Genomic DNA, 24379 nt, shown 5'->3' on the forward strand with positions numbered 1-24379 from the left:
AACTTCCCGTGTACAGAACTGGCAATGTAACTTGGATCTGCAAGATCCTGCATCATTCTGAAGACCAAACCCTGGAGCACAAACATGTACTTCAAGTCGGCAAGAATTCAAAAGAGAATAATTTAGCAAAACTGCACAATGATTAACCATGGCGTCTTTGAGCTCTGGTCTTGAAATTGTGCTCAGAGTACAAATGGATAATACGCTGTTATTAAATTCCTATCTAATAAACATTTCAAATAGATAATTAACATTGTTGCTAATTCAAGAGAGATAGGAGTTTAAGACAAGTGTATTCAGCATTGTACTAGGTTATCCAACAGCACTAATTTCAAAGTCTTTCAAATCTACCAATCGAGGCTGGAATCAGCATAGAATCTTTGTAGCAAAATGAACAAATGTCTTATTTACAACAGTCCTCTTGTAACGGGGCTTTACAATCCTTGTTTGAGTGTGATCTGGTCCACATATAGTGAAAAACCAAAATCCATCAAAACAGTTTAGTCTCATGCATTTCCTAGACATAATTAAAGAGACAGTATCCTTTAACATTTTAATCAGATCAAAAGTTAAATCCTCCTTGTGTATCCAACTAGAGTATAGAATTTACTTGTTTCATGGCAAAACTTTACCATTATTTTGTATTTTCTCTGCCCTTTTCTCTTTTTTTGTTGATAAAATATATTTCTGTTCATACAGTGATCATTGATGACATTATTAGGGGATGGCTGTCTGAAAATAATGCCTGAGCCCAAATGTGAGAGACAGAGCCGCTATCATTAACAAATCACTCAATCTGCTCCAATGAATTAACGATTCTGTTAATTCACCTCTTGCTCAAACATTTGGTTCAGTGATCTCCCTGCACCAGTTCTGTCCTGCCACATACAGCAAACATTTTTGCTGTTTTTGGACTGAACTGTACTGCAAATCAACACAATGTCATCAGAGTGTGCTGATCAAACAAAAATATAATAAAAATGAGAAAGCACAGAGAAACAAGAATGTTAGCAGGAAACATTTTCACTGGACATCATTTTGATAAACCTTTCCCAATTTATTGATGGAAAATATAAAAACAATGCCAGAGTTTCATGAAATCTAGAATTCATCCCCGAACTTCCACCCAATAACACAAAGTTTTGCCGATGCTGTTGTGTCCCACTTTTGAAACATGTAACTCTGTGAGACAATTTGTTTTTATTAAATGTGCACTTGATAGCAAACAACTTTCTGACAAATGTACGACTGCAGCAGCTTCTCAATGCTGCTTAAAAAAGGCTCAGATTCAATTTCATGGAGCGTGATTAATTTCAAAGAGGTTCAAAGTTACCAGTTACATTGGTCAAGTTAAAGGCTGCCTACTAGCTGGGGAGATTGTGTAGCAATAATATCACCAGATGAATAGCTCAGAAACTCCAAACTAATGTTGCAGGGGCAGGGGTTCAAATCCCACTATGACAGGTGGTGAAATCGGACTCCAATTTTAAAGAAGTATTTGGAATAGTGATGATGTATAAACTGTCAATTGTTGTAAAAAACCCATCTGGTTCACCAATGTCCTTTAGGGAAGGAAAATGCCAAGCTTACCTGGTCCGGTTTACATGCAAGCCCAGACACACAGCAATGTCGTTGATTCTTAAAATGCCCTCTGGGTAATCAGCGATGGGCAACAAGTGCTGCCCTGGCCAGTGAAACCCATCTCCCATGAACAAAAATTAGGAACATATTTTAAAACAATTGTACAAAGTACTTAACTGGGGACAGATTAAATGATCAGTGTTAGCACAATCATTTGCTAGAAAAACAATAAAAATTGACACGGCACTCCATTTATAGAGCAAAGAGGTACTGTGAAGTAAATGAGATGTCACATAAATGGTGAGCAATTTCACCTCCCAAAGAATCTCATGGCAAGATTCTACTGTGCTGCAGTATTGCTTGCTATCAGTGCCAACAGTTTCACAGCCTCAGTCAGGATGAACCTTGTCCATCCACCATTCCCAACTTCCCACTTCTGCAACACATAGCAAGGTCTGTGCCAGAAACACAAAGTCACAAAGATGCATTTTAAGAAAAACCTCCTGCTCACAGCTCTCCAATGTAAATGAGGCATTAATCTGGAACATGCAATGGAATTAGTGAAGACCACAATGTTAAAAATTGGCATTTTGAGGCAGATCAGGTCTGTCCTTAAACAGCACAAATGAAAAGGATACTGTCTGTTTAGGACATTCTATTATAACGCAAAACTGTTAGCTTTATCTGGGTACAAGCAATTCTTCATGCTCCATGCATTTGGCATTAAGCTTCAATAAGGCTGTGTTAGCATGCTAGTTCTACAGATATAGACCTGAAGGTACATGAGCTCATTGGATAAGGGGAGGATAGGAAGAGACAGAGAAGTGGGGAGTTAAATGCTGGTTGCAGGATCTCAGAAAATGCCTTAGAATGTAATCAGTATTAAATCCAAACAGATATCCTTTTTCCACCCAAGCATTTGAAATATGATGCTTTAAGACTTGTAGTATCACAAGAAAAAAATGTGTAACAATTACTAATCTCAGTTGGAGTGAAATTGCAGTGTGCAATATTAATATATTTAATAAACTTGTATTCCGAGTGGGGAGCCACACTCAGTGAGAGTACAGAGTCGGGGCTACAACAATGGCATATTGATTTCCTTAACTGTGTTTCATTCGAGAATGGCTCTTCACTGGGAGTACAAAATCATCAGATGTTTCCTTTGGTGAATCCTTTAATGAATGCACTGTACATTAATGTGTTAGATGTCATGAAAATCTCATTTCATGCAAGCAGGCTTTTGTTTTGTCTTCATTTCCAATGTGTTCCTCTGAAGAATACAGCACAAAAACAACTTGGCCCATGTCTTGTTTAGACAATCTACAGAATTCACTAAGGAGAGGGTGGGAGAGTTGGTCCACACTGACAGTCCAAGTCATTTCTAAATTCAGATGGGCCTGTTATGTTGGTTAGTGTCTACAAATATAAAATCAAGCAGTGTATTAGAGATCAGTGAAGGCACTTCCTTTGGGTGGAAAAGGGTTCGGGTGTCTGGAGATCATTCATCCTAAGTCATTTTCAGAAGGGGTTTTGTTTTTGAAACAGGTTCCCAATTGAACACGCTTATTAATAGGTAATAATTTGGACTTGGGAGAAGCGCATGTAGGTTCTATTGCACAAACCAACTTCCATTCCTAAATGGCATCTTCTGTTGGGAAGGGCGGCATACATAAATGCAGAGAGGTTAGACCGCCATGCCTAAACTGATCTACTTATTGACTTCCTTACACTGTCATCAGTAGCTGCCTTATCTATTATCACCTCAGGCAGTAGGCGTCCACCAGGGAGGGTAGCTCCTGGGCCACCGATTAGTGAGACCACACCATTGCAGTCCACTGTGCTGTTCCTTTTCACATTGACTGGAAGGACAGGAAACATTTTTGATGACTTGCTGGGTTGACTGTAGCCGCTGTAGCTATTCCTCCTGTTGGGTTCCCTGTTCGGAACAAACAAAGAATTTTTCCGGTTGCCATCTGTCTCTTCCACTGTGCTGTGCTCATCGTCAGCAAATTCTGTTTCCGAACCCGGTTCTTTCCGATCTCTAATACTGAAAATGCTGCTTTTGCTGTCGAACCGCGTTAGGTTCGGGGACCCCAAGATGCTCAGTTGAGACTGCAACAAAAAGAACAATTACACAATTTAATATTGACTTAACAATTAGTTTTATCTCAAAAATATTGTGCATACTTATTAAGACCTCATAAAAACCTATAAAGTTCTGACAGGACTGGACAAGGTAAATGCGGGAAGGATGTTGATGACAAAACTTGAATATTTTCAAGGAGTTAGATTAAGTTCTAAGGTATAAAGGGATCAAAGGATATGGGGAGAACGTGTGAACGGGTGGAGTTGGATGATCAGCCAATATCAGATTGAATGGTGGAGCAGAGTGGGTTGAATAGCCCACTTCCGTTCTTGTGGCTTGTTCTGTCATGGGCAGATGACATCCCTTAATGATTCTGAGGGAAACATCTATAAAAGAGTATGAAGAAGCTCTGGGATAGCGCTCAGCAAATGTTTTATGTAAGATCTAATTAATACAAGGTTGTGCTAAAATATCAACTTCTATGTGCAGTCACTGTAATGAGGATAGCCTGGTGGACCTCATAGAAGATGAGTTCCCTGATTGGGGCTGTTAATCTGGTCCAGTCAGGGAGCCCTGGCTGACAGATATATACAGGAGGGTCAGAGGGTATGTTCACGCTGACAGCCAGCTCTGAGGGAGCTGGATCAGGGTCAAGGACTCGATACATGTAAATGAACGGTGCCTTGATGATGGGATTCTTGTCTCAGAGAAGTTATTTCAGTGGCAATGACAGTAAAGCACACTCCTGAAGTGATTCACTTGCAACTGTTGTCTTTGAATTAGGGTCAGCATTTCTAGCTGCATGCCAATATTTAGGCTGCTTGACCCATTCGATCCTACCATCGAAAACTGTGGAAAGAATGCAATACTTTTCAAGGCAAATGACATTGGGGCAGATGAAATCCAATGAGTAATTTACCTGACAGCTTGTGGACCTGAGATAACAAGGTGTAGAGCTGGATGAACACAGCAGGCCAAGCAGCATCAGAGGAGCAGGAAGGCTGACGTTTCGGGTCTAGACCCTTCTGTGGATCTGTAGCTGTTTAGGTTATTAGGAGCCTAATCCTGAGGCACCAAATACGAAAAAATTTCAAGAATTGATGGACTTAGATAAGGAATATTATGACCCCAAGCCTCCTCTAACTCTGAGACGCTATTGGTTTTATTTGGCAATTCGAGAACCAGGAAATCCATATCTAGACTTTTCACTATGTTAAGATAACAGGAAGAGGCATAAAACTTTAGTTTAGCCCTCAATGATATGCCAAGAGACCATTTGTTATGTGGGATAAATGATGTAGCCTTGCAAAAGGACCTACTAGATGAAGTCTAAGTGGACTTCAAACAGGCACTACAACTGGTTTATCATTGGAAAACATGGTAAGTGGAGCATGTGAGCTACAGGGTATTCTAATTGAAGTGAACACCCTCGCCATTCCAACTGAGTTTGGGGAATACCATTGAGTGAAAGCAATTACAGAGCCTCAGTCAGGACATATCCTGATTGGAAGGACTCTAGGCCAGCCCACAGCAAAACCCCAAAACAAGGCCAAGCCCTGGCCAAATGGTTAACTTTTGCTTCAGGATCAGAGCTGGCAAGCCATTCTAGTTGCTGCCAGTGTGTGGACTCAAGGCAGTATAAGAGTCCCACTAGGTCGAAACTGAGCAAGAGAACTCATAGACCGGAATTCAGGAGAGTGCACACCCTGGAAAGTCCACCTACATCTGGTTTGGAACAGTTAAATTTCTTGAAAAAGATTTACCTAGACTGGCTTGATATTTTTCGATTAGAGAATGTTTGACTGAGTGAGGTCCTAATTAAATACCTGGACATTTTTCAGGAAGGTCTAGGGAATATCACATGGACCAAGGCCACCTTGCATATTGACCAGGAAGCAATTCCATGATTCTGCAAGGCTCACCCAGTGCCATTTGCCTTATGTGCAAAAGTAAAGGCAGAAATCAGAAGGCTAGAAAGCAAAGGAATCATCAAACCAGTACAGTTTGCAGAATTCGTAGCACTGGTCAAAATGATTGTGAGCCTGATGGGTTGGGTCATCTTTGTGGGGTTTTAAATGAACAGTAAACAGCTTTTCACAGCTGGATAAACACTCAATCCCTCACATAGAGGATTTATATGCAAAGCTGGCAGGGGAGCTGCCCTTTACAAAGCTGGACATGAGCCATGCGTACCTGCAATTGCGATTAAATGAAGATTCCCATTAGTATGCTACAGTTAATAATCATAAGGGCACGTACTAATATATGAGACTGCTATTTGGGGTATCATCAGCTTGTGCCATTTTTCAGCCGATGATGGAGAACATTTCACAAGGTCTACCCCAGGTTGCCATTTATCTGAATGATGTCCTAATAACAGGGAAGACTAATAAGGAGCACTTAAAGAACTTGCACACAGTTCTCAGACATTTCTCCCAGGTGGGTATATGCCTTAGAAGGGAAGGATGTGTGTTCCAGGCGCCCCAAGTGACCTACTTGGGCCAGAGAGTTGACAAGACTGGGTTAAACCCATTTGAAGACAGACTGGGGGTGATCAAGTGTGCTCTGTCTCCCATGTCCGTACCGGAGAAGTAAGGTTTGGCAGTCATTTTTGGAGGTAGCAAGTTCCATCAATACCATGACGGCCGTAAACTTGTGAATTATTGGACCACAAACCTCTGCTGGTCAACTTAAACAGGACAAGCAGTACAGCCGAATTCAACACCGGGCTCTAATACTAGGTGCGTAGAATTACAAGTTGGAACACCGACTGGGAGGCCAAGTAATGAGTGCAGATGCACTGACCTGCCTCCTGCTGGCAGATACACCACCGGTGGTACCACCAGTGGAAGAGTCAATAATGGCTTTAAATTTTCTGGGCACACTTCCAGTCACAGCTAATAATATCAGACTTTGAACGCAGTCCTGGCAAAACTGAAACAGTTGGTGATGATGGGGGAAACAAAAGGGCCATCACAACCAGAACCGAAACTTTTTTGGACCCAGAGAGGCCAAATCGTAGTAGAGGATGGCATATTATTATGGGGAGCAAGAGAGATTGTCCTGAGCAAAGATCACACCAAGATACTGGCTGAACTCCACCAGGGTCATCCAGGGGTTTCCTAAATGAAGATGGTGGCAAGAGCTGGACGCAGACATGGTCACGTTGGTGGGGCAGTGCCCAGAGTGCCAAGAAGGACAATAATTACCGGCAACAGCTCCCCAACATTCCTGGGAATGGCTGGGTAAACCTGGACTCGGCTACATGTCAACTATGCAGCTCCTTTCATGGGCTCAATGTTCTTAGTCATTGCGGATGGCCACTCAAAGTGGCTGAGCGTTCACAGAGTTCATTCATCAAAGACAGGGGTGATAATCAAGAAACTGCATGCATCTTTTGCCACACACGGACTCCCAGAAGTGTCGGTCACACTCAACAGGCTATCATCTACCAGCAGGGAATTTGAGTATTTCCTAAAGTCGAATAGCATTCGTCACATAAGGACAGCTCCACACCATCCAATGGTCTGGCAGAAAGAGCAGTCCAAAATTTGACAGCAGGCTTAAAGAAACAACCTACAGGGTCACTACATACCAAACTGTCCCAGTTCCTTTTTGATTGTCGGACCACCCCTCGTGAAACTATAGGGATCGTTCCAGCAGAGTTGCTACTGGGGAGACGACTCCGCACCAGGTTAAATCTGATGCTTCCAGACCTGATGGTGGTGGTGTGTTGGTGAAACAGCATCAGGAACAGCAAGGCCACACACAGAACACTGCCAAGTGCGAGAGATTTACTTCAGGGTATGAAATTTGGTATAGGAACCATGGGAATGGCCCTGCATGGGTTAGAGGCATGGTCAGCGCGCGGTCTGGTCCAGTGACATATAAAGTTTGAGTACGTGCGGCAGTCCTGCACAAACATGTGTGGACCTATGAAAGCTGCAAGCTTGCAAATGTGACAGGAGCAACATGTGCCCAGCTCCTCAGAACAATCAAAAAGGCTGGCAAAAACCAAGGGTTCTCCCCCTCCTTCAGGCGTTGAAGGTACCTCAGAATCTGAGATGGACACGGTGGATGTCTCCGCCTCGATGCCTTTGCTGCCTGAAGAACAGTGAATATCTTCCGAGATGCTCCGGGCGCAAGAGGCGACCTACTGCACGTTGCACGCCGTGTCTACCACAGGCAGAGTCAGAGGAACCTGACCCGGTGCTTAAACGCTGTAGGAGGAGCTAAAAGAAAAATGACTGGCCTATGTCCTCAGCCTCAGAGTGGGAGAGATGTAGTGATTGTAACAAGGTCAGCCAGGTAGACCTCATAGAATATGAGTTCCCTGATAGGGGCTGTTAGTCTGGTCCAATCAGGGAGCCCTGACTGACGGATATAAACAGGAGGGTCAGAGGGTATGTTCACTGAGAGCTGGCTCTGAGGAAGGTGGATCAGTGTCAGGGGCTCTCCGTTGGTAAATAAAGGGTGATGGGATACCGACCTCTGTGGAGTTATTTCAGTATGGTGTTACTCACAGAGAAAGCAGCTGATGATAATAACATTTAGCAAAGCAATTACATATAGCTTAGAAAATTAAGCTGTGCAATATTTACAAGATGCATTTGCATGGAATTGCTTTCTCCACTGTTTGAAGTATGCTTAAAGCAAACCAATTAACTCCTCTTAAAATAGCTGAATTTCAAACAACAACTTTCAGGCTTTTTTTTGATGACACAAGTTCAATGGATCGAATGACTATCATCTGTGCTTTCTGAGATAATAAAATGTGAGGCTGGATGAACACAGCAGGCCAAGCAGCATCTCAGGAGCACAAAAGCTGACGTTTCGGGCCTAGACCCTTCATCAGAGAGGGGGATGGGGGGAGGGAACTGGAATAAATAGGGAGAGAGGGGGAGGCGGACTGAAGATGGAGAGTAAAGAAGATAGGTGGAGAGAGTGTAGGTGGGGAGGTAGGGAGGGGATAGGTCAGTCCAGGGGAGACGGACAGGTCAAGGAGGTGGGATGAGGTTAGTAGGTAGCTGGGGGTGCGGCTTGGGGTGGGAGGAAGGGATGGGTGAGAGGAAGAACCGGTTAGGGAGGCAGAGACAGGTTGGACTGGTTTTGGGATGCAGTGGGTGGGGGGGAAGAGCTGGGCTGGTTGTGTGGTGCAGTGGGGGGAGGGGATGAACTGGGCTGGTTTAGGGATGCAGTAGGGGAAGGGGAGATTTTGAAACTGGTGAAGTCCACATTGATACCATATGGCTGCAGGGTTCCCAGGCGGAATATGAGTTGCTGTTCCTGCAACCTTCGGGTGACATCATTGTGGCAGTGCAGGAGGCCCATGATGGACATGTCATCAAGAGAATGGGAGGGGGAGTGGAAATGGTTTGCGACTGGGAGGTGCAGTTGTTTGTTGCGAACTGAGCGGAGGTGTTCTGCAAAGCGGTCCCCAAGCCTCCGCTTGGTTTCCCCAATGTAGAGGAAGCCGCACCAGGTACAGTGGATGCAGTATACCACATTGGCAGATGTGCAGGTGAACCTCTGCTTAATGTGAAATGTCATCTTGGGGCCTGGGATGGGGGTGAGGGAGGAGGTGTGGGGACAACTGTGCTTTCTGATTTGGATTGCTTAATTTCAAGTCAATGTTGCCCATTATAATTTAAATTGAGAGCCCTGAAACAGCTTTTGCATTTTATAAAACTCAACATACAGCAGCAAAATAATTTCTCTCGATTTTTAAATGAGGACCTGGAACAACAGTCAGAGGTGTCTTGCCGCATCATGCAATATTTTCTGAACAGAGGTGAGCATGCAGCCTGTCCCCAAGTTTCAGTTAATACCAGTTGTTTCTAATTATGAATGAAGGAGTCGCTGTGTAAATGGCATAACTTGAGCTTCCTGCAACAGTTTAATTGAGATTGGGAAGTCACAGTACAGTGACTTGTTGACAGCAAGCTGAGCCGTCACACTACAAAAATGTACTGCAGCACCAATGTGCTTTGACACCAGCCCTTTCAAGTCTGTTTTTTTTGTTACAATTTGACACTCGTGTGAGGAGCTACCTTCCGCTGACCAATGGGAGAGTAGTACAGTGCTTAAGTTACTTCAAAATGCACTGACTTCTAATAATGCCACAGGTTCCAGCTCCCCAGTCCTAGCTTCCCCAAAGCCTATTTACCATCCACGAGGCACAAGTCAGGAGTGTGATAAATTTGGTGACTGATAACAGCAGATCAGGGGCAAGGAATTCTGCAGCGACTAATTCACCTGCTGACACCCCAAAGCCTGTCCACCATCTACAAGGCACAAGTCAGGAGTGTGATGGAATACTCCCCACTTGCCTGGATGGGGGCAGCTTCAACAACACTCAAGAAGCTTGACACCATCCAGGACAAAGCAGCCGCTTGATTGGCCCCACATCCACAAGTATCCACTCCCTCCACCACCAACACTCAGTAGCAGCAGTGTGTACTATCTACAAGATGCACTGCAGAAATTCACCAAAGATCCTCAGGCAAACCCACTACCACTTCTGTCTAGAAGCAGATACATGGGAACATCACCCCCTGCAAGTTCTCCTCTGAACCACTCACCATCCTGACTTGGAAACAGATCACCGTTACTTCACTGTCACTAGGTCAACATCCTGAAATTCCCTCCATACGGGCATTGTGGGTCAACCCTACAACACATGGGCAACAGAATTCAAAAGACACACTACCACCTTCTTCAAGCTAATTAGGGATCAGCAATAAATCCTGGCCCAGCCAGTGAAGCCCAGCTCCTGTGGATGAATCAAACAAACTGCTGAAGTAGGCTAAAATTGTGATCAGCGATAATAGGAACTGCAGATGCTGGAGAATCCAAGATAACAAAGTGTGGAGCTGGATGAACACAGCAGGCCAAGCAGCATCTCAGGAGATGAGTTGTGGATGTGGGGCCAATCAAGCGGCTGCTTTGTCCTGGATGGTGTCAAGCTTCTTGACACACTTTGTTATGCTGAAGTAGGCTGATGGGTATACGCCAGGAAATACTCATCACATTGGACAACTTGTGGAGCTGGGATGAGTCAAGCTTCAACTTGGCTCCAAGGTTCACACACAGCGTTCAGATCAAAGATAACAAGGTGTAGAGCTGGATGAACACAACAGGCCAAGAAGCATCAGAGGAGCAGGAAAGCTGACGTTTTAGGCCTAGAACCTTCTTCAGAAATGGGGGAGGGGAAGGAGGTTCTGAAATAAATAGGGAGAGAGGGGGAGGCGGATAGAAGATGGATAGAGTAGAAGGAGACAGACCGGTCAAAGAGGCAGGGTTGGAGCCAGTAAAGGTGAGTGTAGGTGGAGAGGTAGGGAAGTCAATCCAGGGAGGACAGACAGGTAAAGGGGGCAGGATGAGGTTAGGAGGTCGGAAATGAGGGTGGAGCTTGAGGTGGGAGGAGGGGATAGGTGGGAGGACAGGTTAGGGAGGTGGGGATAAGCTGGGCTGATTTTGGGATGCGGGAGGGGGCGTTAAAATGGTTCATGACTGGGAGGTGCAGTTGTTTGTTGCGAACCGAGCATAGGCATTCTGCAAAGCGGTCCCCAAGCCTCCAGGGAGGTGAACATCTGCTTGATGTGGCAAGTCTTCTTGGGGCCTGGGATGGGGGTGAGGGAGGAGGTGTGGGGGCAAGTCTAGCACTTCCTGCGATTGCAGGGGAAAGTGCCGGGTACGCTGGGGATGGAGGGGAGTGTGGAGCCGACAAGGGAGTCACGGAGAGAGTGGTCCCTCCGGAAGGCAGGTAAGGGTGGAGAGGGAAAAATGTCTTTGGTGGTGGGGTCAGATTGCAGATGGCAGAAGTGTCAGAGGATGATGCGTTGTATCTGGAGGTTGGTGGGGTGGTATGCGAGGATGAGGGGAATTCTGTTTTGGTTTATTTTATTGCAGGGAGGGGCTGTGAGGGATGAGCTGCGGCAAATGCGGGAGACACGGTCAAGGGCATTCTCAACTACTGAAGGGGTAAGTTGCAGTCCTTAAAAAACAAGGACATCTGAGATGTAAGGGAGTGGAATGCCTCATCCTGGGAGCAGATGCGGCGGAGGTGAAGGAATTGGGAATAGGGGATAGCATTTTTGCAGGAGGGTGGGTGTGAGGAGGTGTATTCTAGGTATTTGTGGGAGTCGGTGAGCTTGAAACGGATATCAGTTTCTAGGTGGTTGCCAGAGACAGAGACAGAGAGGTCCAGGCAGGAGAGAGAGGTATTAGAGATGGTCCAGGTGAACTTAAGATTGGGGTGGAAGGTGTTGGTGAAGTGGATGGACTGTTCAAGGTCCTCATGGGAGCACAAGGCGGCGCCGATACAGTCATCAATGTAACGGAGGAAGAGGTGGGGTTTAGGGCCAGTGTAGGTACGGAAGAGGGACTGTTCCACGTAACCTAATCTGTCCAACATGCAGCCAGTGGTCAGTTCCATTAACACTGCAGTGGTATCTGTGATGGAGCCTCTGCTGATATCTGCTTTCAGTAATTCCATTATTTACCCTTTCTACAGTGATACCCTCTGTTGAAATGGAGAGCAGAAGTGGTGCATCTTCTGTTGCAGGATACCATTTCAAGTTTGCAATTCCTGACAAAACAAGGTGTCAATCTCAAGCAGAACACTATGAGACCTTCCAAATTCAAGCCTAGCATCAGTGCATTTGGGAGAACATACGGCCAGTCACCTCAGGGCACTTATATTCCCCCTAGAGCTTAGCAACATTGGCAGAAATGCTGATTTCCGCACCGTGCTGCAAGGAAAAGTTTTAAGATGGAGATTGTACTTCAGATATTCCCCAATGACCACTGCAATCCGTAGTACACTAGAGCTTAAACATGCAGAAACTTCTGCTGCTGAGCAATGCTGTGATCGCACTCAGAGGTGATGACGAAAAATATATTTCTATAATTAGTTCGCCAAGCCCACTGCTAAATTCATTATTTCATATAAGATTCAACTTTGCTTTGGCAGCAGTGATTTTATGAAGACTGAACAATATATGCCTAATGGCCTATTGCTATGGAATAATAGCATTAGTCAGCTAAGCTGCTTACTCAATATGTCTCCCTTTGTATCACAGACCACAATGGCTAGAACAAATCATGAAACCACATACCTGGTTCATGGGGTACTTCATTCCGTGAGTTAAATGCCTGCCCCGTTTACTGATCCCATTATCAGATTCTGACTTTAAAATCTTTTCATGGTCGCCTTTCTCCTCCCCTTCCGAATGTCCCCTTGTCTGCTTCCGCTTCCTCCGCCTGTTCCTCCTTTCCTTGGCACTTTTTGAGCTGAGTTTCGACAACTCTGACGAACTTTGTGACATTCTTCCTTCCTCATCTTCGTCAAGCGCATCTTCTGAAACAGTACCCGCAGAGGTGGCTGTCGCAGCAGCCAGCTAGACACACAGATTAATAAACACAGAGTTACATCTCAACCGCAGCTTCACTGAAACAATTGCATAGATTGGATAACACAAAGGAATAAAAGTGATCTTGAAGAAATTTGGGTGAAACGATGAGTTGACAAGCTCCAGGGTGAGGATTTGAAACCATTTTGTCGATGACAGCTGAAGTTTTTGAAAATAAACAAATTTTTAGCATCCTCTGTCGAGCTCAAATCACAAAAATATGCACGGCATTACATAAATGACATCAGCTCAAAAGAAATGTGGATCATATTTTACAATACACGAGGTTGAGCACATCTGGGTTAGACTTGTACCAACCAGGGTAGACTTGTACTGAGCTGATTCATTGCACAAAATGATCATGCGCTCACAAATGCTGATTCACGATGAAAATTGGAGGAATGGATGATCCAAATGCAAGAGCAGGGAGGTTATGCTTTAATTATCCCGGGCATTGTTGAGACTGCATCTGCAGAACTGCGTACAGTACTGGTCACTGTACTAACAGAGAGGTGTTATTGCATTGGAAACAGTTCAGAGAAGGTTTACTAGATTAATACCTGGCATGACTAGATTCCCTTATGAGGAAAGGCTGGGCCTGTATCTTCTGAAGTTTGGAAGAGTCGGAGGTGACTTAACTGAAACATATAAAACTGTGAGAGGGCTTGACCTGGTGAATGTGGAAAGGACGTTTCCTCTTGTGGGACAACATAGAATGTGGGGTCATTGTTTAAAAATAAGGGGTGTCCATTTAAGACAGAAATGGGGAATTTTTTTTTCTCTGAGGGTTGCGAGTCTTTGGAATTCCCTTCTTCAAAAGGCAGTGGATGCAGAAACTTTTGATATTTTTAAGGCAGAAGGAGATATATTCTTCAGAGATAATGGGAACTGCAGATGCTGGAGAGTTCGAGATAACAAAGTGTGGATCTGGATGAACACAGCAGGCCAAGCAGCATCTTAGGAGCACAAAAGCTGACGTTTCAGGCCGAGACCCTTCATCAGAAAAGGGGGATGGGGAGAGGGTTCTGAAATAAATAGGGAGAGAGGGGGAGGCGGATCGAAGATGGATGGGGGAGGCGGATCGAAGATGGATAGGGGAGAAGATAGGTGGAGAGGAGACAGGCAAGTTAAAGGGGTGGGGATGGAGCCAGTAGAGGTGAGTACAGGTGGGGAGGTAGGGAGGGGATAGATCAGTCTGGGGAGGACGGACAGGTCAAGGGGGCGGGATGAGGTTAGGAGGTAGGGAATGGAGGTGGAGCTTGAGGTGGGAGGAGGGGATAGGTGAGAGGAAGAACAGGTTAGGGAGGTGGGGATGAGCTGGGCTGGTTTTGGGATGCAGTGGGGGAATGGAGGATTTTGAAGCTTGTGAAATCCACATTGATACCATTGGGCTGCAGGGTTCCCAAGCAGAATATGAGTTGCTGTTCCTGCAACCTTCGGGTGGCATCATTGTGGCACTGCAGGAGGCCCAGGATGGGCATGTCGTCTAAGGAATGGGAGGGGGAGTTGAAATGGTTCGTGACTGAGATGTTGGTTGCAAACTGAGTGTAGGTGTTCTGCAAAGCGGTCCCCAAGCCTCCGCTCAGTTTCCCCAATGTAGAGAAAGCCACACCAAGTACAGTGGATACAGTATACCACATTGGTGGATGTGCAGGTGAACATCTGCTTGATGTGGGAAGTCTTCTTGGGGCCTGGGATGCGGGTGAGGGTGGAGGTACGGGGGCAAGTGTAGCACTTCCTGCGGTTGCAGGGGAAGGTGCCGGCTGTGGTGGGGTTGGATGTGAGTGTGGAGCGGACAAGGGAGTCCCAGAGAGAGTGCTCTTTCCAGAAAGCAGACAAGGGTGGGGATGGGAAATGTCTTCGGTGGTGGGGTCGGATTGTAGATGACGGAAGTGTCAGAGGATGATGCATTGTATCTGGAGGTTGGTGGGGTGGTATGAGAGGATGAGGGGGATTCACGATGATGCCACCCGAAGGTTGCAGGAACAGCAACTCATATTCCACTTGGGAACCCTGCAGCCCAATCGTATCAATGTGGATTTCAAAATCTCCCCTTCCCCCACTGCATCCCAAAACCAGCCCTGCTCATTCCCGCCTCCCTAACCTGTCCTTCCACCTATCCCCTCCTCCCACCTCAAGCTCCACCTCCATTCCCTACCTCCTAACCTCATCACGCCCCCTTGACCTCTCTGTCCTGGCCGGACTGACCTATCCCCTCCCCACCTATAATCACCTCAACAGGCTCCATCCCCGCCCCTTTAACTTGTCTGTCTCCTCTCCACCTATCTTCTCCTCCATCCATCTTCGGTCCACCTCCCCCTCTCTCCCTATTTATTTCAGAACGCTGTTCCCCTCCCTCATTTCTGATGAAGGGTCTAGGCCCGAAACATCAGCTTTTGTTATCATAGGAGATATATTCTTGATTGCCTAGCGAATGGAAGACTATTAGGGGATATGCGGAATGTTGCAGTTAAAATCAGATTGGCCGTGATGTTATTGAACGGCAGAGCAAGCTTGAAGGGCCGAGTTGTCTACTCTTGTTCATATGCACTTTGTATGGTATAATCTGCCTGACAACAATAAATCAAAGAAACAAACAGAAATGAAGGTTGCAAGGTTCAGTGGAGTGATCAAATGCTTAGAAAACGAAATAGCTTTAAGACTATGTTGTACAAATATTTGTGGGGGGAACAGGAAATTAACGTTTGCTTTTTTAACAAAAGCATTAACTGGTTTATTGTTAACTGGTGGAGTTGCATCCAGTAAAGTAGCAAAGGGAATTCAAACATCCACTAATATCAAGGGCTATATTTCTAAGCTCAGTGCTTCCTGAGCTAGGTCCATGCAATCCATGTTCAGAAAAGCAAATGGCCAAATGGAAACTACAGTTTGTTCTGGAGTAATGTGCTGCACAGCCAGTTTGATGACTGCAAACTTTCCCCAGGAGAGGAATGTCAATCTGATCTGATCTGATCTGATGATCAGACAATATTGTCACAGGCTGTGGAGAGACTGGGAGTGATTTGTTTTTTTCCTTATTCCTTATTTTCCCTTGTTCTTTACAAGTTACCTCAGAGGTTGTAAGCATTACCTGCAACAAACCATTTTCACACTCCCTCAATTGAATGCAAATAACTGTGCCTGTTGAAATATGAAGCCTAGGCCCGAAACATCAGCTCTTGTGCTCCTGAGGTGCCGCTTGGCCTGCTGTGTTCATCCAGCTCCACAATTTATTATCTTGGATTCTCCAGCATCTGCAGTTCCCATTATCAGTGACCAAGTTACAGTCCAACAGGTTTATTTGAAATCACAAGCTTTTGGATTGCAGCAGTTCAAGAAGGCAGCTCACCACCACTTTCTCAAGAGCAACAAAACATCAGGCAATAAATGCTAACTAACCAAACGATGCCGACATCCCAAGAGTTTATTTTTTTAAAAAGTACCTGGAGTTATGGCAACATAGGAACAGGACCAAAATGTTGCTTTTGGAATTGGTGAAAGAAGTACCATGTAAAGTGCCAGACAGTGGCCATACAATACGGAGTTCAACTACTGTACTGAGTGCCGGAACAAAAACCTTCAATGCAGACTTTAATGAAGGCACGCAAACTGTAAAATGGGTCACAATCACCTCATATTTGTGTGGTTCCTTTTGGGAAAAGTAAGGCATTAAGGAAGATGGGTTTGGAAGGGTGCTGCTGGCCTGCTTGGCAATCCATCCCTCAACATGGACTTGTTGGGAATGATGCACGGTTCGGGGGGGGGGGGGGCAAGCCCTTCTCAACAGACAGGTTTTTCTTTGCCTTTGCCAGAAGTAGAAATCTTCCTCACCGTGTGTTAACTAGAAGCCAATCTTTACTTAATTCCTCTTCTGCTACATCTTTTTCCTGAGCCAGTGCTACAGAGGGTATCTTTAAGGACAGAATGGCAGAGGTTTGAAGCTAGCTTGAAACTACACCAGCCTTTTAGGCAGAGTTAAGAGTGTGACCTAACTGCAAATAGTCTGAAATTGGGAACAGTGCAAGTGAAGCCAGGTCACATTTCGTCATTTGGTGAGTTCAGTTCTAAGCAAAGGTACATAGGTAACGCTGCTGTAAAGGTGAGCTTATCAACTCAACACTCCAGAAGCTAACACCCAAAGTCAGGGAAAGAGGGAGATTTACTCAATTGTAAGGCTCATGAAACAAGCTCAGGACACGACTCCTTGTAACACACAGACTTGAGCTCTTTGATGGGCTAGTGAATCAAGACTGACAACCTGTCGTAAAAACAGAAAATCGCTGGAAAGGCTCAACAGGTCTGGCAGCATCTGTGGTGAGAAATCAGAGTTAATGTTTCCGGTCAAATGACCGTTCCTCGTAACAGGTAACCTTTCAGCTGTTTAAGAAGGTATTCTCAAAATAATCTTACTAATTATTCATCTCAGGCTCTAGTCACTACTTTGGTTACTTGGCATCCGTCAGTGCAGATTGAGAGATATACATGACTTGCCTGGGAAACCTTTGCTCACTTTGTTAAGTAACTTTCTCCATTCTTGATTTGCCACTCAACTGCTCAGAAATACTGATTGCAATTATGTAAGTATATTAAAAGGTTGTGTGCCAACCTTTAATTTGCAATTTTCACTCCAAGGTATCCCTGTCCCTCTCAAAACCGTCCCGTTCGTTGTGTATTGCTTCATTCTGTGTGTCCTCCTCAAAATGTATAACCTTGCACTTCTCTGGATTGAATTCCACTTACCACTTTTCCACCAACTCAATCCAGTGATCAATATCATCCTGCAGTTCAACAGGCATCTTCACACTCAATTACACAGCCAATTTTTGTGTGATTTGCAAATTTCCCAAACATACCTCCCGAGTTTAAGTCTTAATTATTAGTATACACTATAAACAGCACAGGACCCAACACTGAACCCTGTGGAACAGGGTAAACTGGAAACGGTTTACCACGCACAAAAGCATCATGCAACTGTAACCTCTGTTTCCCTGTCACTGAGCCAATTTGCCACATTCCCTGTATAGAACATAGAACAGTACAGCACAGTACAGGCCCTTCAGCCCATGATGTTGTGCCGAACTTTTACCCTAAACCTAAGGTCTACCTAACCTCCACTCCTACATTATACTATCATCCATATGCCTGTCTAATAGCCGCTTAAATGGCCCTAATGAGGCTGACTCCACTACCCTCTCTGGCAATGCAGTCCACACCCCGACCACTCTCTGAGTAAAAATCTACCTCTGACATCTCCCTGATATCTACCTCCGCTCACTTTAAAACTATGTCCCCTCGTAAAAGCTACCTCCAACCTAGGAATGTGTATCACACAGGCTTTAATTTATCTGACAAGTGTGTATTGTCAAATAAAGTCATAGGGTCAAACAGCACAAAAACAGGCCCTTCAGTCCAACTCATCTATGCTGACCAGATAACCTAAACTGATCTAGACTGTCAACATTTGGCCCATATCCCTCTAAGCCCTTCCTGTTCATGTACCCATTAAGATACCTTTTAAATGTTATAATTGTACCAGCCTCCACCACTTCCTCTGGCAGCCCATTCCATACACGCACCATCCTCTGTGTGAAAACCTTGCCCCTCAGGTCCCTTTTAAATCTTTCCCCTCTCACTTTAAACCTATGCCCCTCTAGTTTTGGACTCCTCTGCTCTGAGATAAAGACCTTGGCTACTCACCCTATCCTTACCATACCTTATTAAAATCCACATAGATAACATGTATTGCAGTACCCTCATCAATCCTCCATGTTACTTGCTCAAAAAATTCAATTAAGTTCATAAGACATGATCTTCTGTAGTGATTGGAACAAGGTCAGCAAGGTGGACCACATGAATTTCCTGATTGGGGCTGTTAATCTTGTCCAAACAAGGAGCCTTGGCTGACAGGTATAAACAGGAGTGTCATCCACGTCTGGGGCAGCTGGATTTGGTTTCTTTTGAACAGAGTAGGCTAAGGGATGACTTAATTGAGGTGTACAAAATATAAGAAGGGCTGAGATATAATGGACAAAAAAGACCTGCGTGCTCTAGTGGAGAGATCAATTAGCATAAAGTACAGATTTAAGCTGATTGGTAGGAGGATGAGAGGGGGTCTGAGGAAAACCCTGTTCATCCAGAGAGTGGTGGGTGCCTGGGATTCATTGCCCAGTTCAGCAGTTGATGTGGAAACCCTCAACTCATTGAAAATGAACTTGGGTCTTCCCTTGAGGCTGGAACCTGCAAGGCTGCAGACCAGGGGCTGGGCAGTGGGATTAGAACGGGCAGCTAGTTGATTCTGCCCTTGCAGAGACAATGGGCAGAGAACGGCCTCTTTCTCTGGTGAAACTTCACTATGGTTTGTAATGGTATGGTGGGCAATAAATAGCATTGAGTGCACAATTTTGTGGTATGGTTTTTGTTTCAATGATTTAACAAGAAAGCACTAATTCAATTTCTCAACAGCTTCAGGGTAAGTTAATTAATCAAGGGCCAGTAAATTAAATACATGACTTAAATAGTTTGATAAACAAAGTCATGCATTATTCATTCTGAGACCTAGCATAAAACCCCAGAAAGCTTCTTAGCAAGGAGTCAAAGAAAGTTATTAAGGATTTATCTGGACCTTTGATGGATATTAAGATATTGGAATTCAATATTTTACAGTAATCTGTTGCTCCATTTAATCTACAAATGTACATTTTGAAAGGACAAGATTTCAAAGTAGAGTTTTGTAAAATATAATGAAATGTAAGACAATATTTTTAGAAATATTATAACAAAATTATCCTTTCACTCCACTTCTTTGGCAGTTTTTTGCATGGAAGAATGATCACAAATATTAAAAGAAAAGACATCTACGATTTTTGACATTTGAAGTTCAAAAAGATTTGTGCTTTTATCCATTATGACATGCAGCTACTCAAAGGTTCTGGAAACTCCATTTTAGATTCTTCACCTATTTTTGAAGAACCTAAAGACAAAATGTCATCGAATTTAGAAGTCTGTAACTTTTACCTCATGACCCCTCTAATTCTTCATTTGTCATCAGAAAGAAGATTTACACACTGCTTTGAAGGCTCAATGCAAACTTTCTCAAGCTATGAGCTGGTTGAACCTCCCCATAGATTGGGGAGGATAGAAAGTGAGCTGAAGGAGATTCCTGTGCAAGCAACAGTCTACAACATGGAAGCATGCGCTCTTTGCATCTACAATTACAATCATTGACATTCACTAGGGCGACATTAATTTCAAATGCCACTATTTTAAAACTTTCTCTTTTTGTTTTATTCATTTATGGGATTTGGGTGCCACTGGTTAGACCAGCATTTGATGCCCAACCATAATTGCCCACAGTGCAATTAAGAGTTAACTACATCATTGTGGTCTGAGGTCACATGTAGGCCAGACCAGATGGTGGATTTCCTTCCCTAAAGAAGGCAGAAAATCAGGACACAAGTAAGCCATTTGTCTCTTTGAGCCTGCACTGCCTGATTCCCCTTCTGTAAACCCATGCTGACTGTGTCTGACCCAGCCACTGTTTTCCAAGAACTCTGTGACAGAATCTTCTTTAAGTATTATATTGTTTTCTCCACTACCGATTTCAGGCTAACCAGTCTATAACTCCTAGTTTTTTTTTTCTCTCTCCTTTTTTAAAAAATGGTAGGGTTATATTAACTACTGTCCAATCTATAGGAACTTATTCAGACCCCACAGAGTCTTGAAAGATGACCACCTATGCCTCCACTATTTCTAGGGCAGTTTCTGATTGGGCTCTGGAATGTAGATTACCAGTCCCTGGAGATTTATCTGCCTTTAGTCCCATCAATTTCTCTAACACCATTTCCCTACTAATGCAGGTTTCATTCTGTTCTTCCCTCTCACGAGACCCTGGTGTTCCCCAACGTTTCTGGCACATTATTTGTGTTCCCCTTTGTGAAGGAAGAACCAGAATATGTAGTTCATTGATCTGCCAGCTCCTGGTGCCCCATTATAACTTCCGCCCTTTCCGACTGCAACGGATCTACATTAACCTTCACGACTTGTTCCTCTTCACTTACCTACCGAAGCTTTTCCAATCAGTTTGTGTGTTCCCTGCAGGCTTTCCCTCATACTCTATTTTCCCATTCTCTTTGTTGGTCCCTTTGCCCTCCTTAGATGAAATCTAAACTGTTCCCATTCCCCAGGTCTGCTGTTCCTTTTTTGGGTCAATTTGAATGGCCCTTCCTTGGATCTAATCCTATCCCTAATTTCACTAATGCACAATCCAAATAAGGAAGATCATGAAATAGATTGATGCAAGACTGAAACTTCAGTAGAGAAAAATAAAGGCCTTTTATGCAATTAAAATTTCAATGGTTCAATTACCCATTCAAGAACAATAACATCTAATTCTCCGACTTGTACAGAATGTTCAAATGACAGTTGTTGTGTCCCAGAGTTATTCCTTGATCCTAAAAGACATTAAAATTCACTTCAGAGAAGATCAAATTATGGTGCAGGACTTTCATTAGTTGTTGCCACAGCAATATTCTGCCAAACTAACTCATTTATCTTGCCAACGCTTCCCTGACAGTACAGAAGCTTCTGAAAGGAAATCTGAATTCTTGCTTTTTCTTTCCACAGTTGCTACCCAAGGTGCTGAGTATTTTCAGTATCTGCAGTCACTTTCATATGACAGACAGGTCAAAGAGGCGGGGTTAGAGCCAGTGAAGCTGAATGTAGGTGGGAGCTAGGGAGGGGATAGGTCAGTCCAGGGAGGGCGGACAGGTCAAGGAGGCGGGATAAGGTTAGTGGGTTGAAGATGGGGGTGGGGCTTGAGGTGGGCGGAAAGGTTAGGGAGGTGGGGACTAGCTGTGTTGGTTTTGGGGTGTGGTCGGGGGAGGGGGCGATTTTGAAGCTTGTGAAGTCCACATTGATACCCTTGGGCTGCAGGGTTCCCAAGTGAAATATGAGAAGCTGTTTCTGCATCTTTCGGGCGGCATCATTGTGGCACTGCAGGAGGCCCAGAATGGACATGTCATCTGAGGAGTGAGGGGTAGTTGAAATGGTTCGCAATTGGGAGGTGCAGTTGTTTATTGCGAACTGAGCGTAGGTGTTCCGCAAAGTGGTCCCCAAGCCTCCGCTTGGTTTCCCCAATGTCAAGGAGGCCACAACAGGAACAACAGATGCAGTATATCGCATTAACAGGTGTGCAGGTGAACATCTGTTTGATGTGAAAAATCTTCTTAGGGCCTGGGATGGGGTGAGGGGGGAGGTATAGGGGCAGGTGTAGCATTTGTGTCGGTGGCAGGAAAAAGTGCCGGGGTTGGTGCGGCTGGAGTGGAGTGAAGAGCGGACAAGGGAGTCACGGAGAGAGTGGTCCCTCCGGAAAGCAGATAAGGGTGGGGAGGGAAAAATGTCTTTGTTGGTGGGGTCAGATTGCAGATGTTGGAGGATGATGCGTTGGATTTGGAGGTTGGTGAGGTGGTACGTGAGGATGAGGGGGATTCTGTTTTTCAACTACCCCCCCCCCCCCCCCCCCGCCCAACTCCTCGGATGACATGTCCATTCTGGGCCTCCTGCATTGCCACAATGACGCCACCTGAAAGATGCAGGAACAGCATCTCATATTTCGCTTGGGAACCCTGGGGCCCAAGGGTATCAATGTGGACTTCACAAGCTTCAAAATCTCCCCTCCCCCGACCACATGCCAAAACCAGCCCACCTAGTCCCCGTCTCCCTTACCATTTCTCCCACCTCAAGCCCCACCCCCATCTCCTACCCACTAACCTCATCCCGCCCACTTGACCTGTCCGCCCTCCCTGGACCGACCGATCCCCTCCCTACCTACATTCACCTTTACTGGCTCTAACCCCGCCCTCTTTGACCTGTCTATCTCCTCTCACCCTATCTTCTCCTTTATCCATCTTTTAACCGCCTCCCCCTTCCCCTCCCCCATTTCTGAAAAAGGGTCTCGACCCGTGACGTCAAACTGTCCTGCTCCTCTGATGCTGCTTGGCCTGCTGTGTTCATCCAGCTCCACACCGTGTTATCTCAGATTTTCCAGCATCGGCAGTTCCTACTATCTCGATAAAGAAGGTGTGTTGATTCAATCAATAAAACAAAAACACCGAAATGACTTGAAGTCCTCAACAGTTAACAGAATTGATCCTAGAAACTTGATTGTTGTTGCAAAATGCTCAAATACTAATACAAGGAGTTTAATACGCAAATAAAAATCATGGGAAATAGAAACACCTTCAGCAGATTCGTAATACCCTGACCTAACAGCTTGAAGCACTGATTTCCAAAACAGTTTGGCAATGTTGTGGAGAAATTGGGTCAATATTAAACTGTTCATATAAAATTTTGACCAGGCATAAGTTTTGGTAAACTTAGTTACAGCTTATTTGTGCCTTTTAACAATGTGATGATTCATTAGTTTTACAATTTCAAATGTTATGAACGGGAAATGAAGAGTGTGTTAGAATGTGAAATGTTAGAACCAACTGCATGCTAATTTGGGTTTTGAAGCAGATGGTCCACAGTCAGGCCTTTAAAGAGTTTTTTTGCCTACTTTCTTGCCATTAATGCACAGTAAGCCAGTCCGGTGATGATCAATTTGTCCAAAAAATTACATTCCCATTGGACTAACTCCAATCCCATTTACCTACCTTTTCTTCATGCAATCTCACACGAAACCTGTTATTATAATTTAACTTGTTAAACCCTGGTATCAGGCTGTTAAATCTGCACCGTCCACCATTCATATTCACCATTTCCTTCCTGAGGTACAATATCCAAAACTGAATGCAGTGCCTCCCATGGAGCATGACTGCAGCTCTGTGCTACTGAAGCCTCTCACTTGCTCCTTTGTATTTCAGCCCACATGAGACACAGCCCTTTTGATCTTTTGTACCTGTACACTAGCTTTCCGGGTTGCGTGCAGGGCCATTGAGATCCCATCCCCTCTCTAGTCCTGACCTGGAAACACTGAGATTTGTCTTTGACACTTCCCCACATTGCAGGCCAACTCCTGGAGTTTTGCTCATCCATTCAGACCATCTGTAGCCCTTTGTGAAAACTTGAGTATGAAGCTGCAAAATCAAGAAGGGCAGCCAGGTTCTTCAGTAAGATTACTGAAAAGGGGAAATTCAACCTTTCCAATAAATATCAGCAGAAGGTGCATTATTGTTTAACAAATGTTTACATAAAAATCTTTGATTCATTGTCTTGAGTTTATAAAAAAGACTTTGAAAAGCAACGTATACTCCCATTCCCTCTTTGTTTTTGCCTTTTTCAATAGACTGGGGCAGAA

General features: G+C 44.6%; 1 protein-coding gene across 10 annotated transcripts in view; it reads right to left on the reverse strand.

Moving 5' to 3' along the window:
- LOC125448188 (sodium channel protein type 8 subunit alpha-like) overlaps positions 1 to 24379 on the reverse strand; it is a 326376-nt gene that overhangs the window by 83923 nt on the left and 218074 nt on the right. For 6 of the 10 annotated variants that reach the window (XM_059643402.1, XM_059643399.1, XM_059643398.1 and 3 more), the window contains 2 exons: positions 12790 to 13071; positions 3313 to 3696 (listed from right to left, as the gene is read on the reverse strand). In XM_059643402.1, the coding sequence (XP_059499385.1) occupies positions 3313 to 3696; positions 12790 to 13071 (666 nt within the window). The remainder of the gene's footprint in view (positions 1 to 3312; positions 3697 to 12789; positions 13072 to 24379) is intronic. The other 4 variants (XM_059643403.1, XM_059643400.1, XM_059643404.1 and 1 more) reach the window with 1 other exon arrangement.

The sequence above is a fragment of the Stegostoma tigrinum genome, chromosome X (assembly GCF_030684315.1).
Source record: "Stegostoma tigrinum isolate sSteTig4 chromosome X, sSteTig4.hap1, whole genome shotgun sequence".
Lineage (NCBI taxonomy): Eukaryota > Metazoa > Chordata > Chondrichthyes > Orectolobiformes > Stegostomatidae > Stegostoma > Stegostoma tigrinum.